Source organism: Blennius ocellaris (genome assembly GCF_963422515.1).
Source record: "Blennius ocellaris genome assembly, chromosome: 12".
NCBI lineage: Eukaryota > Metazoa > Chordata > Actinopteri > Blenniiformes > Blenniidae > Blennius > Blennius ocellaris.
In genome coordinates this window covers 10,769,831-10,790,703 of record NC_137661.1, presented here as the reverse complement: position 1 = coordinate 10,790,703, position 20,873 = coordinate 10,769,831, and the positions used below count along the sequence as shown (strand labels likewise).

Genomic DNA, 20,873 nt, shown 5'->3' with positions numbered 1-20,873 from the left:
AAGTGCACATTCAACATGATTCAAACTCTGATGCTTGACACTGGAGACAGAAATAACGCACAGAGAAAGCCATTAAAAAGCCTAACCAGTGTGAGGGCAGTTATTCATAGACTGACTTTGGATTTTTAAGGATTACGTTACACATGATGTCAGTAAAAGGTGCTGCTGGGTCATCTTGACATGTTGATGAAGTCCTTTTATAACGAAAAGTCACTTTAATCACAACTGCATGTCAGATGTTGGAACAGACATTTTACATGGAAAATATTACTTCATTTTGAATTTGATGGTGACCTCAAACATATCAAATGTTTTGTACTAGTGATCGGTGTGGACTGCAGACTAGTTTAGTACCTGGACTCATCTATCGTGGAGCCACGCTGTTGATTGATGTGGTTTAACGTCACCTTACTGAAACATGCAGCTCATTACCTGAAAAAGATGCTGTCTTGAGGCGTAAACTGCACACTAATGCAACTCCATAGCATAAAAGATGCTGGTTTTTAAAACATCTGCTGATAACTGGCTGGGTGGTATTCATGACCTTTAGTCTGCAGGACACAGCGTTCGTGGTTTCCACAGGAATTTTAATTAGCGATTTCATTCAACCACAGAACAGTTTTTCCATTTAGTTTAATTTATGAGATTTCTAAGATTTCATGGACTGAAGATCACGAGCATCCAGTTTTGACCATCAGCCTTGTTCTTGTTGCCCGTTTCTCTGAATCTTTTGAAGTTAATTGTAGTTAACTTGTTAAATCGGAGGTTGTGGGATCTTAACAGTCTGTGAAGTTTTATACTTTTCTTCTGAAAATAGCTCCACGGTTCTTAAAGGTACATAATGGATACTCTCATCTCATGCTCCATTTATATCCAGTGAGGTTACTGACCTGTTGCCAGTTATCCTAATGGGAGGCCGTACCTCCAGTTGTTTGTGCCAATTACCTTTAAAGCCATTCCAAATTCAACATTTGATAATACTGCAGAGCAAATAGCAAAGTGTCTCAAGTTAAAAAAAAAAAGTTTTTTATGTTTAACATGGTCACTTTAACACAGCTCCTCTTCTTCTGAACACGGCTTTCCAACTCTTTGTAATCAAAACAAAATAAAAGTACAATTCCCAAACCCTGTAGGTGATCAGCCAACAGCTTCAAGAACTGTAATAAGCTGCTCACTAACCAACACACACTCTCCACAATGCTAAAGTGACACTTTCACTGATGTAGGAACTTAAACAAAATCCACAACAAATTCTTGAAGCATAAGAGTTTTTATACATTTTACTTCTTCGCCTGGTTTGGTGGTAAATTTCAGATACATGAAACATTTTTGTTTTCCACTTTTGAAGCTTTAAACCTTATTGTGCCTTCTTATGTAGAGTTTACGTATATATTTGCGCATTTTGGCACAAAAGATACTTGAGCTTCTTCAAAAAAACACAATCTCTTGAATGCAGATATAAAGAATGCACTCAAGGAACAAAGATACTGTTCTACAGGAAGATCAAAAAGGAATTAACAAAACATACCTGAATACTTTACATTTGTGCATTTACTGCAACTATGCATTTACTCCAACCTCACATCTTACGCAACGTGTTTTGAAGTTCCCTCTGCCAACATTACTTCTACCCGTCACGCTGCAGCCAGGACCCTGATGCCCATGAGGTGTAACATAGCAACACCAGCAACTCTGCAGCTTACGCTCTGCTTTTGCATCAGACCGTTAAATGCTTTCTGGCAGCAGGCCAGACACACAGACACACATCACTCTTTGACAACACTCATGCACTGGCCAGCAAGTTCCCAAACATGCACTCATGCACGCACGCACTGATGTGGAGCTACGCACTCCCCCTTCCCCCGGCTGCCTATAATCTCAGAAACCTCTTCTCAGAAGTACCAGAATAAACCTGGGAAACCCCACACCATCAGTCACGTCAATATCACACACTCATGATCCACAATGACACAAACCTACGCAGGCACTCGTTTTCCCCATAACACTCCCAACACTCGGTGTACATGAAGTACAAACGCTCTAAACTCTCACTCCACTGGGATATCTTATCTGTAGACTTAAGGAAGACAGTCGAACATTTAGTAGATGACTTCTTGAGCTTTTGTACTTGGGTGTGAATTTCATCAGATACTCACCAGAGCTTCTGTCACAGCAGAATCCCTGCAAATACAGAATCACACGCAGGAATTATTTTCATTGTATTTGAAATAACACATTTGAACTGCCTGTAGATCAGTGTGTGTGTGTGTGTGTGTGTGTGTGTGTGTGTGTGTGTGTGTGTGTGTGTGTGTGTGTGTGTGTGTGTGTGTGTGTGTGTGTGTGTGTGTGTGTGTGTGTGTGTGTGTGTGTGTCCTCTCACGTAGAGTCCGGTTCTTTATCTCGTTTGCCGAGGCCGGGGATCCTGAAGGCTTTCGCCCGACTCTTTTTCCCACCCTCCGGAGCCAAAGCGGTCATGTACTCCTCAAATCCAACCAGAGCTGCAGACAACATGCATTTTAACGGAAAGAACCACACAAAGAAATACACAATATCCAAACAGTCGGTCAAAGTTTTACACCATTAATACAATAATACTCAATACTGCTCATGATGGCGAATGAGTAACTTGAAGTTGAAACCTGGCCTGTCTTTGCCGGTGCCCTTCAGTTCAGCAAATTTCTGAACAAGGTTATCGATGCCAATGTTTTCCACATTCTGTTTGAATTCCTCGTGAACCTGCAGAGGAAGAAACCAGAGAAATGTATTGAGGATTCACTGTATTCATTTTAAAAGTTGTGTGAGATACGCTTTTAATTTGTAGTTTCTAGAACTGAGTTCTATGTCATCTAATATTATCTGCACTTAAATGATTTGCCTTTTAATCTGAAGTACATCCAGTATGCCTTTTTGTGTAGTACTGTTGTGTGCGTTTTTGCCTTTATGTCGTGTTTCTGCATGTATTTCTAATATAGCTAAAGACTTCTGAACTTTAATTATTATTATTTGTTTGTCGTTCTCTGCTCTGCTGATCTCTCAATTTACTTTCCCCCCTAAAGTCGCCCATCAGGGTAAGATCTTCATCTGGTCTAAAAGACTTCATCCTTGGTCCTGCCCAGGTCGGACAGTTTGGTGTTTTGAAACTATTTAGCAGTATGTGTGAGATGACTACATTAATAATTGACAATATGTATCACAAACACCCCGATTCTCAAAACAATAAGATTCAGTAACTTCTACTGTAGCTAGAATAACTCGACTTTGAGAGACAAATGACATATTTATGATGTTAAAAGTGAATTATGGAAAGTTAGCATTGACGATATGCTGACTTTTTGTATTCGATTCCAATAGAAGAATTTCAATGTCACTACAGACCTGTCCAACCTGGACGTGGGTGTCCTCGATGGAGTGGGAGTATCCTTTGATGAGCTGCTTCATCTGACGCAGGTGAGTCTCCTCAATTCCCTGAAACTTCTGCTCACACAAACACGGGTTCCAATTCATCACACACGCAAAGAAAACAAAACAAAAACAAAAATAAATCACATTTTTCTTTTTTGGCTAATAATCCCAAACAATTCTTTTCTATGTTTACTTCACACATCACATAAAATCAGCCTGTATGAAAACAGAAGTGAAGCCGGGCTGCCAGCACTCGGGAGCGGAAGCCTCACAGTAAACAACAAACCAAAACCCTCATGACAAACACGCTTTCAGTGCATTCATGAACATCTGGGAAGCTGCAACTGTCTAAACTGTGAGTGGAAAATGTAGATCTCAATCAGCGTATAGTTTGTTCTAATGATGCACCCTGTAACAAATCAACCTCAGCACGAATAAAGTCAAAATAACCTTTTCTTATGGCCTGTATCTGTAGTTGGAAACCAAAAAACAACAACAACAAAATAAAGCATTTCAATTTGTGTAGATTTGTTGACAGTATTGGCTTTAAAAGCCTTAATATTTGTGCTGAATGCTGAGTATTTTAATGGCAAGGGCTCCCCCTTTCTGTTAGCATGTCAGAATTTCTGAATTGGTTATTGCTCAATTTCTAAGCTTTTTAAAGAGGTGTCATACTGAAAGTGTTTCATCTAAAGCAGAGGTGACAAACAAAAGGCCCATGGGCCTCAAAGCCATGCACAAATCTACAGCTCCAGGAGAAGAAGCTATTTTTGGACCGTTCACTGTTTTGTGCACCCAAAGCTTTCAGTAAAATTGGTTTTATGTTGAGATTGTAGCGGTTTGGTTTTATAACAGTATAGATGTTTTCATCACATTTACTCCGCGCTACAACAAAGAAACACTTCAAAGTTTAAATTTAAAGGTAATTATGTCACTATTTTACTAGTGCAAGTCACTGGAGATTCATTTTAGGGTTCGGGTTTGTGTCCCCTGAAAGAAATGAGTGTGACATCCCTTGACCGAACGCAACAGATCATGACAGATCAGTAAAGGTTTGAAATTTTAATGTAAAGCCAGCACTTTGACATTTTTTTTTTACATTTACACTTTTGCTATATTTTTGCTTAATTATCATGTTCCATTTTCAAAAATCCAAAAAAGGATTCTAAAAAAAACCCCAAAAAACACCAGACTTAACTGTACTTCATGATCTGTAAAAATCTATGATGTCTTTGTAAATCAAAGGCCATTGACAGTGACTGACCTTTTTTAATGTCAATTAAATAATCTAAATAACAAATATAATGAAAGCATTTAGTTTCACAGTTGCATAGAATAGATTTTCATCTCATGGCAAATAAAGCCACTTCCAAAAGAGTTTTTTTTTTTTTTTTTTTAATAGTCCTGGTAAACAAACAAACAAAAATTTCCAGAATCCACCATAAACTTACATATGAATTTAAATTTGGTGGTTTTATTTACCGTTATTATATATTAGTTCATTGTGTGATTGTTTACTTGCGACTATTGTTATTGTGCGTTTCTCTTCTGGTAATATTATGACAATCAGGTGCTTTTAGATGATCGAGTAATGTGCACTGAACCTGAAACTCAAACTCAACAACAAAGAACAATAAAAAGAAAATAAGAAAATAACCTTTTGAAAGAGGGCTGAGCTAAAAAGATGCAGCCAGTCTGCAGAAGAAGAAGCCCTGCATTTGCCAGGTCATTAAACCAGCAATAATTTGAGAGGATTTAGAATTTAACTTAGATCCCGCCTTGAAATCTGCCAGCTCATTTGTCACCGACTGCTTCAAGGGAATCGTCTTGATATAGTGGCCTTGGCTTTTGTGAGAGAAGTGAGCTTATGATCACCACTATTGCCAATTCTCTTAAATTATTCAGCCAAAATCTTGGCAGGAGGAGCAAACGGTAAAACACTCCTTTGCTCGCCTCTCCACTGCGGTGAGATTTCAGCAGGCCTCTTCTAAACCCATCGGCCCCGTCTCATGGCCCCAGTTTTCACCACAGAGAACCACAGCGGAACTGGAAAAAGCAACAGTGCGAGTTTCATTCCCACTTGGTTCCAATACAAATGAGTTTAATTTCAGGTGTGAATGTGTTATAAGAAAGCCCCTTCCTCTCCTTTTTTTTTTTTTGTTCTTCAGTCTTTGATCCTCTGACCCACACTGTGCTCCCAGGTACCCCCTTCATAATTACTACCAGACCTTTCCCTTCAAAGCTATTACAAGAGATAATTGGTCACAAGGACTCCTGCCATCGTTTCAAATGTAAAACCCAGAGGCAGTCATTGGGGTTTGTTGAGGATCTCCATGGAAACAGCAGCCGTAACCATGGAAGTGTGGGGGCAGTGATAAAAGGTAATGAGCAGGATGTGTGTGTAAGTGGGTGGGTGTTTAGGAGTCGGGGGTGAGTTTTCCCTTTTTTTTTTTTTTTTTTTTTGGGAGAAAGCATGATGTCGGATCATAAATTAAAGGATAAGATAAAGCTCCAGTTTGGCGGGAGGCTGCCGAACAGGGAGATTCAGAGAAAGATGGATCGGGGGGAAAACATCCAAAGACACACATAGCGAAGTTTGAGAGGTACGAGCAAAAAGTGGCCCCTGAATGCAACGACGAAGGAGCCGACCTGCGCAGACTCGCTCATCTTCTGTTCAAACTCTCCTCCCACACGGTTGTACTTCTCAATGCACAATGCAAACGACTCTGCCGCTTTCTTAGACTTCAGCTCCGCCTAGCGAGAAAAGAAGGGGGGGAAAAAAAAGGAGAGTCTGCAAGCTGCTGAGTGTCGTTCACAGTGTTAAAAAAAAGAAAGCTGCAGAAGTAAAAGACAACAACCGCTGCTTGTTCAACCACTTACCAGTCAGTCAGCATTAATGCTGCTTTCAATACTTTCAGACCACATTTAAATCAATTGGGTCAAACTATACATTTTCAACAATAAAATACATTTATGAATCTGCTTATCAAAAATAATTTCCTAGCTCATGATTATATGAGAACAATGTGAATTTCTGGTTTTAAAGATCAATCCTTACAAACTGAAAAAAAAAAAAAAAACTTTGTCTCACTCAATGTGCAGTGATATCTTGCTGAAGTTAAACTGGTAGTAACTGGCGGTAACTTAGTGCGGTGACATGTATTATTTATATAGATGATGTTACTGATGGTTTTCATATTTCTTTACTGTTGTTTTAACTGGCAATAGAATATTTAAGCAAATACAGGCAAAGTAATCTTAATGCTGCGAGCTTCATTCAAACAGCCATGAGTCACACCATAATGGAGTCAAGTCGTAGTGAAAGCAACAAAAAGATTTGTTTTGATCATTTTATTCTCTGCAGCCGACATGCTTCACATCTCAATAGGACTCATGTGGCTTTACAAGTGAATATAAATTGTAGATTAAAATTCTTAAACAATTATTCACCAGTATATGCTTTATTGGTATTTGATTTTGCAATTTCTAACAATTATTTTATACAGTGCTTACAGATTTTGAATTGTTGAAATATAATCAGCAGTATGAGATAATTTTAGATAATTATTGGAAACTTAAGACGACTTGAAGATCAAAACATATTTATATATATATATTTGCAGGGCAGCACAATGATGTCATGGTTGGAACTTTTGGGAAGTGATACATACAGTCCCCGATTGATTCCCAGACAGAGTTTGCATGTGTATGTAAATTTATGACAATAAACTGCATAAGCAGGATGTACACAGGACACTGACTAGAACACAGTGGTATCGAGGATCGATGGATATGTGCAGGTCGGTATGATATCCTTGCAGACCATCAAAACCCAAGACAATTATAAACAAAAGTTGTGTATAACCTTCTCCGCTTCTTTCTGCGGCGCTCCCTCCTTCCGGAGCCGGTCCAGCTCCATACACTTAGTGTGGTAACCCTCCTTTGACTTCTGAAGGTGACCGCTGTGAACCTGCAGCGCCTGCACCGCCTCCACCGTCCCCACCATCTCCTCCTTCGTCTGAGCGACACAAAATAACACGCATGCAGAACTGTATAAACCATCAAGGCTCTTCATACTTCAGGGACAACCTCGGGATGCCATGAAGGAGAGGCCAGTAATTCGATTTCCAGTGGGTTAAATTAGATCAGAGTGACGGAGACTTGACGCAGCGCAAACTGAGGAAAAATACAACTGAGTTGATCGTATCGGAAACGAAAAGACATCAGCCGAATGGGAGAGGGGTAGAATCTGTCCTCTCAGCGCAGACACGCACCTTGCGATGAATTTTGACCTGCTCGTCTCCGTACTTGTTGATGTCCCGGATAAGATCGTTCATTTTTTTCATCAGCTCCAGGTGGCAGAGGGCCAGTTTGTCTGAAGACACCCTGAACACGTCCCACATGGGGGCAAAAGTCCTGCAAAAACACACACGAGAGACAGCTCAGTTTTGACTTATTTAAAAAAAAAAAAAAGTTTAACCTAATGTCACTCTGTGGACATGTCTTCAAATCATAAACCAAGACAATGTGAAGAAAAATCTCCCCCCCCCAAAAAAAATTACAGCTCTATTTTAGTAACCTCTACAAGTCTTGGGGAGGGTTTAAATTAGGTTATTCTGTGTGAAATGAACAGAGGGCCTCGAGATTGACAAACAATATCAAACATTTAAGCACAATTAAATATTTATTAAAGGGAGGCTCTTAATCTTCACACTGACCCACATGCCAAAATATGATAAAAAAAATAGATAATCAAATTTGTGAAGCATCAAAAAAAGATCAACGCTAAATAATAAACAGCATTAATAAACCCACTTTCATATCAGAAAATGTAAATGATTAAAGAAAATGTATTGAAAAAACCTCCAATCTAAGATAATTATTCAGGGAAATAGTCTGAAATCGGTGCATTCAGCGTTAAATTGCTCTTCTTCACACTGGTAAAAGCTGAAAATACATTTTCTTCACTTGCTGTTGCCTTTTCATAAATGTGAAAGATGATGATATGTTTAAGGATGAAAAATTGACTTAAAGAAGTTTAATGCAGCCCATCTTCCTTCTGATCCAACAAACAAGCCACTGAAGATCAAACTGCTGCACGAGTTTTTCTCGATACGTTGCATGATAGTGATGGAACATTATGATCATGCAATGTAGACGTATATGTTCTAAACCACATGGATCAAATGGCAGCATTGATCATAGATTATGATATCTGGTGAGGGCGGTTAGCACCCTCACCTCACAGCGAGAAGGTTCTGGGCTCAAACGCTCCCCGGGTGTCTCTCTGTGTGGCGTCTGCATGTTCTTCCTGTGTGTGCCTGGGTTTTCTCCAGGAACTCCAGTTTCCTCCCACAGTCCATGTATGTTTATGTGGTCGATTGGTGACACTAAATTGCCCCTAAGTGTGAATGTGAGTGTGTGTGGTTGTTTGTCCCTTTGAGTTTTTCCCTGCAGTAGACTGGCGCCCTGTCTACTGCATCCTGCTCTCCAGTGCCCCGCCACCCTGAACAGGATAAGTGGGATACAAGATTTATGGATGGATGGATGGATGGGTATCTGGTAGTGCACTCCATATAACTCATGTACGCATAAGATATATGACACTTTCATAAAAGCTTACACTTTCTCCTGTGAGGCACCGAGGCGGGACTTTTTGCCGAGTGGCGATACTCACCCCTGTGGGCTCCCATTGCTGGCCATTTTAGACAGTTTGCTCATCGACTTGGAGTAAGTCTCCTCGATAGCGGCCCTGCAAATACAGACAAAGACATAAGCTCAAACCTGATGTTTTGTTATGCATTCTGAGTTATTTTGTGTTTTCATGGTTTATTTTTCACAATCTGGGGCCTTGTCTTTTTTATGACTGGTCAAACGTCGTATTTCTAGTTTTTGTCTTGTCATGTCAATGCCTTTAGTTGGTTGTTGTTTGTTGTGTCTATTACTCGTGTCAGATTATTGTATTTCAGCATCCAGTTCGTTGTCCAGCTATACTCAGTTTTAATGCCATTCCACGCCGAGTTTCATGTTCAATATTTGTGTAAGTTCAGTTTTCCCTTTATTGATTTCCACCTGTGCCTCATCAGGACCTCCCTCCTGTCCATACAAGTCTGAGTGCTATTATGACTTTGTTGGTCTGTCTTTTGAACTCCTGTTGTGTGTCCCATCTGAAAAGCCCTGGTGTGTGCCTCCTATTTTCTCTGACCTTGTACATTGCTGTTCTCTGCCAGTTCCCTACTGGATTAGTTTTGGGACGGTTTATATTAATCTACAAACTCAGGTTTGTTTTTCTGTGTTTGTCCCCAAAGCCTGATATAAATGACCATGAAGAAGAGCTGAGTGATCAAGTCCTTAACTGTAGTTTGCGTCATGTAAAATCTGTTTTTATATGATGATGCACATACTGTATATGTACTGTCGGCACAATGAGGAATCGTTTGTTTGCTGAAGTCTCCGTCACATTCAGAAGACAGATATAGTGCAACTGATATGCAAAGTCTCCAAAATAGCCTCCAGACTCATAAACATCATGTACTCCCATAACACTTTCACACAATGCCACTGCTTCTCCAAATTGCCTCATGTGTTATGTTCTCTATCCAGGCTGAATACCCTGCACCAAACCACCCGAGTCGGCGTCTGCAGGTGAAGATTGATTTTTATGAGTCCTCAGTTAATGTTGCAAATAGCCACATATAAATGATAAATAGACCTGTTTCACAAGGCCGACTGTAAAACTTTATTAACCATCTGTGCAGCAACAAAAACACAAACGTGTGACTAACTAACTTAATGTGTCGTAGTAGAGATGCTGATGTGCTCCAAGTTTTTACATGGAGTATTTTCTGGGTCACACTGATTATCACTGATGTGTGATTGGACTTTTTTTTTTATTTGTTTGTTTGTTTTCACCATAAAAAGCCTGTCTTTATAGAAGAAATAAAGTAAAATAAAGTGACCCTCGTACTAAATGTGCAAAATCTTGTGAGCACACTATTGATGATTGACATAGCAAAAGTAGGATTCAAGACGTTAGATTAAAAACATTAACCTATATAAGGGAGACCTAAGTATCGAACATTTTTGTTCTCCCAACTGAATTTTAACTTATTACACATAAATGCATTGCTTTTCTGTTCACCAGCGACTTGCAGTGCGTCTTCCTGAATAGGCAACATGGTGAAGCTGGTGAATGTGAGAAACCTTAAGAATGTAGATGAAGAGTTGTTACGTTCCTTTAAACAGAGTGTTTCATAGTCTCTTAAATCAAGTTCGACCTCTTAGACAGTGAGAGAGGAGAGAAGCGGAAAATACTGAGGATATTTATCAACACAATTGCCTTCCCTCTGCCCTGCAGGATCACACTATTTTAACCACAATGTCTCCGTTTCATTTCCTTACTGCTGATTTGTCGTCTGCTGCTGTCCAAGTAGATAAGTCAATTTCCCTCGAAGAGGAATGTGCACCGGCACTCTGAATCAATATCCAAATTATATCATGGCTCCGACAGAGCAGTGTGTGTGTGTTAACATTGAGCTACGAGAGCATAAACCCCTGTGGGAAACTCATTACTTCCCCTCCCGGCTAATCACACATTAGAGCAACAAACTGACCAGTTTAGAAGACATGTGTATAATTGACCAACACAATTACACACAGTGCAGTCGTGCCCGTCAAGTCGCCGTTCTGATCGCTCTGGCACATTTACTCACACAAAAACAAAACAATTAATTTGGACACAGACAAAACCAAGGTTTTTCATTTCCAGCCGGCTCATGTTAATGTTCTCAGCAGAAATATTTCTGACAAATGTTATTCAATTGACTTGATAAGGATGGAGAACCGTGGGAAATCGACATGAGAATATCATTGTGTGAGACTGTGAAGTCTGCCTGTATCCACAGTCCTTCTGACGAATTAGCATAAAAACAATAGCTTAACTTGATAAGACGCGTCTGTTCGTGCTTCCTTTTGCCGTTTCGTTGCTGCTCCTTCACATCATCATTGGTTCATAAAGTAGTTTTGAAAAACTGCAAGCATCAACATAAAAGAGCATCTTCCTCCAAATAATGGAAGTAAATCAAACCCATTGCACCGACTCACACATTGCTGATAGCTCTGCTAATTTGTCACAATAACAAAACAATAATCGGGGCAGATAATTAAAAGTACAGCTACTTAACAAGAAACTCTTGGCTTTTATTATGCAGTAACATACTTACTATAACATTGTGTGGAGGACAAACTTTTCTAACTTGCAATAAAAAGCTGGGCTGCACCGTTAGTGAAATTCTCGAGGATCATTGTCAATCAAAAACTGCTTCACATCTCATTGAGCAATTCATTCAATCCAGTTAATTAAATGATCACGTGTTCTGTAAGCATGCCTGATCTCTATCCTCGGGCTCGATGTTTTGTTTTTTTTTAATTATGAAAACTGTGTTACTGAATAAAAAAAGATTAATCTGCATATTTTTCAGTGGGTTCAAAACATTTCTTCCACAGCCAAAGTAGCATATCATAGTATTTTAAACAGCACACCCATCTGCGTGCAGTTCTTATCCGTCTCGGATGACAAACAGGCAATTACACGAGGGTTCTATTCGACAGAGGTTAAAAATCATTTGAGGGGGGGCTCGTAGACCACAGCCTGAGATAATCTTCTGCCCATGTCAGACGTCTCATTATTCATGCACAATGAGACTGCTGCTACCACCGACTAACGACCAGTGCAGCAGAAACTCATGCAACAATCAAAGCGCCACCAGAACAACTGTTCACAAGTAGACAAAATGTTGGGCCACGTTTGTAGGACAAGTGTCAAATGTGCAAATAAATTTGATCAGACTCGTAGAAGACTTTGTTCACTGTTTTGTTGGGTTTTTTTTACTTAACTACTCGTCCTGATTTGTCTCATTAGGAGTTGAGATCATGGCACATCACTGAGACAGAACTGAACAGCAGATGGCAGCAATGCTTGTAGCTGAGAGATCAGCGATAGTTATTGGTAGTTAAACAGCTTCATCAACAAAGACATAACATGAGGGTGAATTTGTGAAAACACGCATGCTAACGGGTGCAGGAATTATGCAGCCTGACAAGCAACAGAATTTCTGATTACTCTTTTTTTCTTTTCTCTAAAAAACTCCATGTGCTTATTTTAGAGAACATTCATTAAATGTGCATAATTTCAGGATGGTATTGGATTTTCTTTTTCAGCGCTTGAAAGTAAGAGAAAACATTAAAGTTGTTTTTATGTATTATTTTTTTTTTTTTTGTGATAATTTGTCCAGTCAGTCCAATTGAGATCAAAGTGGGTGACTGAACTATCATGATGTTGACACATTTGTTCTAAATAAATAGCTTGATTGAAACTGATTTAAAATCTCAGGAGGAAAAAAAACATTATTTTTTTATATATATATATATATATGTTGGAAACTGGACCTACAAGTGAGAGACTGACACGGACAGTAGATAAACACAAAGATTAATATATTCTTTAAACATTTACTTTATTTGCCAATCACAGAAATATCTGGACTTTGACAGGCCTGCTGAGTTTAGTTACAGAGGCAAAGCAGCGACTGGAGGAGGCGATTAGCTCAGATGATGAAACCCAGAGAAGTTATATCCAGCAGCTGGGACATGTAAAACCAAACACACGTCGGCTGCAGGCGCTCAGACTTCATCCAAACACGGTGTTCAGAGCATTTCAAAAGTATCATGGTCGTGAGGACAGGAGTCAGGGGGTCAGAGTCGACCCAGGCGACTTAACCAGTTTTAACAAAGAAACACTTGTTTGACTGCTTTCTGATGACGGCACTTTGAAAATGCATAAATCACTGGCGCCGTGTTCGGCACGCCGGGAAAAACAAACTCCCGAACAATTCATTTATCATCTCCCAGCATTTCACTCCACCCTGGCACCGTCTTCTAGCGTCCTCTCCAAATATGCAGGACGAGTTGAGAAAGTAGATTTCGTCCACCAATGCGCCGTCACTCGCGCCTCCTCCCACACGCATGTTCACAAATACACACAATCCTTACCTTTCTCTGACGAACTCGGCGAGCTCCTTGGTTGCCAGCTGGCCGTGCTTCATGTTGTGGTAGAGCACGTCGAAGCCGGCATTCTTCTCCCCCTGTCAACACAAAAATGAAGCAGACAAATGTCTCCCGTTAGGAGCAAATCAATAAACAACATACCGAGATTATCGTAATGTCAATCAGCTGACACTTCAGCTCCCGGCTGATCTGAGATGCAGTCAGATTTGACATCTTGTTCCAACATTTAATCTCTGCTAGAGATTAAACCAGCTTCTGTTAGTTTTCGTAAACAATTTGACGACAAACTGCATACAAAAGGTAATGCATTTATAAAATATCACCGTTGGAGATACCTACACCTAAGGTATAAGTTTGAATTTCTCGATTGGTTGAGTGATGATAATCAAAAACACAAATGTTTCGTTTGTTCTTCTTCAGGGTGGGGAGGTTATATTTACAAGTAAGTATTAAAATGTTACTGATCCGACTTAAGTAATGATGACAGAAGCTTAAGGACCAGAGACCTTGTTCAATATTGTTGCAATATGAGAAAAAGACAAATAACAAAGCCAGAAAAATATTTACCCGATTTTCTTCATATAAAGCTGGGATTTAAAGGTATTAATGCTTTAGGTGGTGAGTTTTGCAGCAGTGAGCAAATGGAGTGTCTGTCCAACTCTTTTGAAGTCTCATTAGAGGTTTGTCAGTTTGTGTAAATTATCTTGAATATAAACTGTATTGATCCGACTTGATCTTTCCTTTTGTGAAGTTTTGTCTGAACGTTGTGGTAGCATTTAGAAAACAGAACTGGCTGTATAACAGTTGCTTTTCTATGCATTTTGTTTTGGACATCGTTTTAAACACATTCACGAATGCTGCACCTCCCAGGAACTTGTCTTTTTGCTTTTAATCTATTCAACACACAAACCCCGAGGGCCGACACGACTCGCTAGTATTAAAACATTAAGAATTTAATTTATATTAAAAAAAGCAACAACAATAAAACAAACAAAAAAAAAACCCCAAACACAAAACGCGTTGTTGCCGTGACAAGCAGCCGACCTTGCAGCCGAGCAGATCTCGCACAAACTAGATGACCAACTCTCACCAATCACTGCTGTAATCACACAAACCTGCACCCAGCTCAGTTTAAGCCGGAAAATTGCCCGGCTGAGGCACTGCTGCTCTTGCAGCCTTCCCATATTTTTCAGCCAGGAGACGGGAGGGTTGTCAACGCACAGACAGCTGCTTGTCAGGACCTAAAAATACCCGGCTGGAGGAGGACAAAGCAGGTCCCAGGTACCAGGGGAATGGCAGGAATGCCAAGGAAGGGGGCAGAAGTGACTCCACAATGAGCATACGAAGCAAAACGCCATGTGCAAAGACCAAGTGCTTGCTGGACTATGACAAAGTCCAGCGCTTGGCGAGCGGAAAGAGGAGCAGCTGCTCCGAGAGACAGTTTGAGGACATGAGACTGAACAGAAAACACAAGGCAAAGCTAATGCGTCACTGCTGACATCAACCCACGACTGCCCCGTTCTCCAGTTCACAATTTATTCATAAGAGACAAGAAACATCCACACAGGAAAAAAAAAAAACCTGAATCTGCAGCAAAGTGTGTGAATGTAGAACTATAGAAAGAAAACAAAGAAAGATTACAGAACCAGAAGGGTGGAAATGATTTGATCCTTTTCAGGAGCTTCAATCCAATAAAGCAATTATTAAAAAAAAATACTCCATCAATGTATTACAAGACAATGCACTGTATGTCTTGGAGTTTTGGAAGATATCACATTGAGCAACATTATGCAACAACCTTCATGAAAATAATAATATGCATATAAATCTGCAGATAAATAATTTGGTGGCTCAGATTTGATCTCACTCATGGTGTGTGCAATATAAAATATCAGAATTCAGAAGGCAGCACTTCTGCAAATACTTGCATATTGAAAACATCAATGAAGTGTAAATAAATTAAAGTATTATCAATTTACGGGTTTCATTTTGAAAGTCATTATATCTGTTTATCCAGGACTGTATTGAAGAACTGTTCCTCTTTCCTGCAGTGAATGTGGTCTTTGAAAATCTCCACATTTGCAGGTACAGTTCTATTTCTCACAGTGAAATTAATCCACAGGAGAGATTGTATGTTTACTGTAAAAAAGAAAAGAAAAAAAAAACCAGTTTATGCCTGTATGCATCAGTATCTGCAACCAGCATAAACACTTAGACATATATTAAATACAGATAAAGAAAACCAAGTACTGTGCATCCACAATACAGGCACAAATAAACAAAATGCAAAATTTCAACCGAGGATGCCGTCATCTCATCACTGCAGTGGACAATGTTTAACTTCTAAATCATCACACAACCTAATCTTCTAAACTGCAGATATTCCAGTTTAGCCTCGTCATACTGCAATAAAATGTGTATCTTAAATTATACAATGTTCTCCTTCTGAACAAACGACACGATTTCACATTATTACGACGCAGTTCAATGCGTCAACGCCGTCTTTTTAACCGCAGCAAATGAGCCTTCTGCAGATCGTACAGAGTTCCTTATTGTCGGGGATGTGCTCTTTCAGGCAGAGCAACCATTACTCTTCTGGGGGTTTTGTCCCTCCCTCACAGTTGGCAAACGCCTTTTGTCGAAACTCAACCCTCGCGTAGAAAGGTGAGATGTCGGTGTAGGCCTGCACACACACACACACACACACACACACACACACACACACACACACACACACACACACACACACACACACACACACACACACACACACACACACACACACACACACACACACACACACACACACACACACACACACACACACACACACACACACACACACACACACACACACACACACACACACACACACACACACACACACACACACACACACACACACACGACGCAGCACCTGTCCTCCCTTAAAAGCAGGCTGGTCTGTCAGCTTTATGCAAAACCAGCAAACCCACACATTGTTGAAAAAAACCGCAAAAAACAATGAAAATATGAAAAAGCAAATATGACCTCCATTCCAATGAGTGAAGCTTCTACAGCATTTAGAATGCTTAACAACATATATGTACTTTTGAAAATGCCCCGTCGTTAATCGATGACCTTATTAGACAACCTGATAAAAAAAAGTCAGTCATTACACAGCAACTTTACAATATGACCGAAAAATAACAGCTGTCATAACATCAAAATTCCTCTCTACTGCTTCTTGAGGATGCTGAAGCCGTTCGCCCTGAGGCTATAATCAGGTCAAAATGAAATCGGTCAGAAAGATCAGGCCCGTGTTGAGGAAAGAGCTGTGATTCCACACAACTTTGGAAAAATCCACAGGCAGTTATTCGACGTCTTAACTTTTCCTGTCACATTTGCTAATGTCGATGATGCTACAGCTATTCACTCACTGTCTCAAATATCTTCAACAAAGAAGCAGGAGCCAAGTGAAGCTGCTAATAACACGGCCCTTAATATCTGTGGAATAGCCATGGATGCCTAATTCACTTGCACTATAACTACAAATACCACCTCTGTGATTTTGTAACTTCTTCAGGTTTTTGTCCACCACCTATGTCGTAAGTTAAATATGTAAAGCAACTACGAAATACGTGAAGTGTTCAGAGAAACAGACAGCAGCCAATGTTAAGTGGCATATAATGTTAAACAAAGAGTAAACAATGATTTGGATGACATAATGCATTTGTATAGTAGAGAAAAACAACATTTAATAAACAAACCTAATAAGAGGAAAGTCTTTCTGCAACCATGAATTGGATGTGTATGCTTTTATGGAAACTTAAATGTAAATGCATCGCATCTGCTTAAATACTGACAAAAAAACAAGTTTGAAAGTGGCAGGTGCAGCAAAAACGAGAAGATCATCCATCGGTGTGAAAACGGCAGCAAGTTCATCTCGTGGCTGTAACTAATGCAAAAGTACAACCGTGTGTGTTTAAGTGCGCAGGAACTCAATTTAGCGAGCGGACGAGAGACGACACTTGTAAACCGCGAACTATGCCAAGTGATCTTGATAATAAGTTTATGGAAGCGGACAGGCCGACGGATTCCTTCAAGTGTCTTTGAGTGTCGTAATGTATTCCACGAACCTCCGGATGAAAATCCTTCACATCTGATGTATGCAAACCCCCCTTTTCTCTTCCCCTCTTGCAGATCTCTTTTTCATCAATTAAGTTGACCATTTTGGTCACGCATGACAAAGTCCATTACCATGACAATGAGGCGGACGATGGGAAAGGTGACGGAAGGAGCCGAGGGGGGAGGTTTATGGGGAGGTATAAAATCTCTATGTCGACAACTTTCACATGAAAGCTCCAGACTGAGTGGACCAACAGGGGCTCTGGGGGATTAACTGAAATGTTTTCAGGGGGACTGTGCTGCAGGGAAAATTTCATTTATTTCCTGAGTTGACATCAGTATTTTTCTTGGAGAAAATATTTAGTTTTGAAAACGAATCAACGGATCGTCATCTTCAGACCTTACGATACTTTTTTTTTCTTTTTTTAGAAAACAAACCAGCAGTAGATACTTCAGTTTTGTTTTGGTTTTTTTTAAATCATTTATGCCACTAAACTATAGTAAATACCAAGAGACCATAAAAGGTCCTGAAGGGTCAACATTTAAGTTCAGCTTGGGGTCAGATCTGCTGATTGGCGGTGAAACACTGCGGTATGGAGACACATGCCTCCTATTTATCACATGTTGTCGCCTTTGTTATTTCTCAGGTCATTGTTTTAAATGATGTATAGACAATTATGGTTCTTTATTCAAATAAATAATCACAACAATTACATTTTATGTTTGAAAATTACTTTTTTAGATTTTTAATTTCCTCTGGAAGCAAACTGAGTGAAGTTTAAAAGAAGGGACGACATGGAGGGAGGCACCTTAGCTACTCACAAATGCAGACTCACAATAGCGTTTGTATTGTTGGACAAACTCTACAATGAGCGTTATTGAGATATTCTTTATATAGGGGTACACTTTTGGTAGATATATATATAAAAGCAGAGTTCGCCAAAGGAAGTCTTCAATTAGAGATTACGGGATCCACAGAATGTCAAGTATTATTACTAAACTCCATGTTTCACCATGGCAGTGTAACTCTGAAATGGTCACACAAGTGTCCTCTCATACAGCAGAAGGGCAAACACTGGATTCACGTCGCGCCTCTATCAGAATGAAGTTGCTTGATGGCTAATTTCACAAACTTGGTAAATTGGTCAATTCTTAAAATGAGCCAAGTGGCTTTTAGTTCCCTTTTGTGACATCGCAAATGAAGACTTGTGAAGAGGACTTGTCTGGCAACTGCCGGCAGCTGGACTAAGTCGATACAAGACTAACTGTTCCTCTCCTCGCTGGCATAATCGTTTCTTTCTTTCTTCAGCTTATTTTTTTCCGCTTTCTTGAGTCGTATGAGGTCAATGTTTTTCCAGTCTGGTTATTTTGTTAATCTTGTGTTTATCGTCCCATACACCATACGTGTTTTATTTAATCTTTTGCATTAAAAACAATTTACACTCACTAATTAATTTATACTTTACATGCTTTCGTCACAACCTGCAGCCGGATTTCAGGACTTTAGTAAATGTGCATGCATGTGTACCAAGCGTCTTTTGTATTTCCACTGCTGGGCCTTTTTTTAGCCGTTCTCACTTGATTCTAATGAGACTCATCTTCAGACTTCTCCTCAGGCTGCTGTATGAAACTAATTACAGACAATGGAGAAAGCTGGGCTGAGCTGAAATCTTTCCACCACGGGGGGCTTCTCCACAGCTGCTTCACGATAACAAAATGAAACAACTTTCATCTGCAGTTTAATCTTCAGAGTGATTATGTTGAGTGCAAAAAAAAAAAAGACAGGACAAGGAATTATGGGGCACAAACTCTTGAACTTTCAGGCGTTTTTATCAACACAAGCCAAGGAAAGAAAATTATCTATGTAGTACCTAATCATGAAGACCCATTTTTACACACATGCCTAACGACTATATTTTTTTCCATCACTGAGCAACATCTGATTGTATTTTTCTGCATGGACGTCTTTCACAGACTCTCAGCAACTTCATTACTTGGAGCATGTTGAGAAGAGAGAGCGAGAAATTTAGCTCTGCATCGCCTGCAAGTTGTGACTTTATTGGTCACTTATGACATTAAGTAACCAAATGTTGATATTCTTTTCATCATCATGTGTATGAATGGCTGAATGTTATTTACATTCAGACATTCACACACCAATAGAGGTGGCTGCCATGCAAGGCAGTCCGTCCATCCATTAAAAGCAGTTTGTGGTTCAATGCCTTGCTCAAAGACACCTCTATATATATATATATATATATATATATATAAAGATGGGGGCTCAAAAATGCAACTTTCCGATTGTGATTTCAACCTGCTCCACCAACTGGTCCATTGCCGGGGGAAACTGGAAAATTCCAAGCGCCAATAAAATGAACATGCATCTGTGGACTGTGGGAGGATGCCATGGTAACGGAAAACAAAACAGCCCATGTGTGCAAAGGAATAACATGCAACCTCCGAACAAAACAACCACATGCTAGAATCAAACAGCATGCAGAGAATGCAGAGTATTCTTATTGTAAGGCGAGAGTCAAAACCACTAACATCACCGAGTCGCCACGTACATTTGAACCGATACTAATAAAGTAAACTTCATTTGTGTAGCACGTTGGTTTAATAGAGACAAAGTGATTTAAATAATAAAATGCATTTCAGGTCATTTCTGAAGAGAAGAGTTGTTTTTTGAGAAGGCCTGTGCTGTCAAACGGTTGTCTAACTTCCTCAGACCTGAGCAAAACCTTCCATATTTCACTATTAATTACTAAAGTTCACAAATACGTCCAATCCATTCAAATCCATTAAATCACATATGGGTTTTTAAAAAAAAACAACATTTTAACAAAGCTGTCTCACAGTGATGGCTTGTTGGAAAAGAGCTCAGGCTGGTTCAGTGTGGCAGATTACACCGGATGGCCTCAGTGACTGTTCTTTCTCCCTCAGAGAGCTGCTCGCCAGACTGAGACGGTGCAGCGCCGACACCCGACCACCAGGATCAGAGACGGCTTTAAATCCACCTCACTGACTTTTATTGAATCAGAAGTGACACAGAGTCGGTCACTGCAGATCTCAGCTAATAAAAGAGAGATTAAGTGTTACTGCACCCTCGGAGTAACACGTGGCTTCATCGCACTTTTTTCTTTTTTTCTCGTTTAGTATTTTTCGGTACAGTTTGAACATATTGTATGTGGCACTGGGAAATCGAAGTGTTGTTCAGCTTGGCTCAGGATCTCTTATACACCGATTTTTTCCTCTGGCAACACTGAAAGCCGTGCCTCTGGTTTTGGCTAATTGTCAAA

At 39.8% G+C, this 20,873-nt stretch overlaps 1 protein-coding gene across 2 annotated transcripts in view; it reads right to left on the bottom strand.

Moving 5' to 3' along the window:
- fcho1 (FCH and mu domain containing endocytic adaptor 1) overlaps nt 1-20,873 on the bottom strand; it is a 55,273-nt gene that overhangs the window by 14,770 nt on the left and 19,630 nt on the right. For both annotated transcript variants that reach the window (XM_080506565.1, XM_080506566.1), the window contains 9 exons: nt 13,453-13,544; nt 9,080-9,154; nt 7,677-7,818; nt 7,268-7,420; nt 6,052-6,156; nt 3,376-3,474; nt 2,640-2,736; nt 2,381-2,498; nt 2,157-2,181 (listed from right to left, as the gene is read on the bottom strand). In XM_080506565.1, coding sequence (XP_080362691.1) covers nt 2,157-2,181; nt 2,381-2,498; nt 2,640-2,736; nt 3,376-3,474; nt 6,052-6,156; nt 7,268-7,420; nt 7,677-7,818; nt 9,080-9,154; nt 13,453-13,544 — 906 coding nt within the window. The remainder of the gene's footprint in view (nt 1-2,156; nt 2,182-2,380; nt 2,499-2,639; nt 2,737-3,375; nt 3,475-6,051; nt 6,157-7,267; nt 7,421-7,676; nt 7,819-9,079; nt 9,155-13,452; nt 13,545-20,873) is intronic.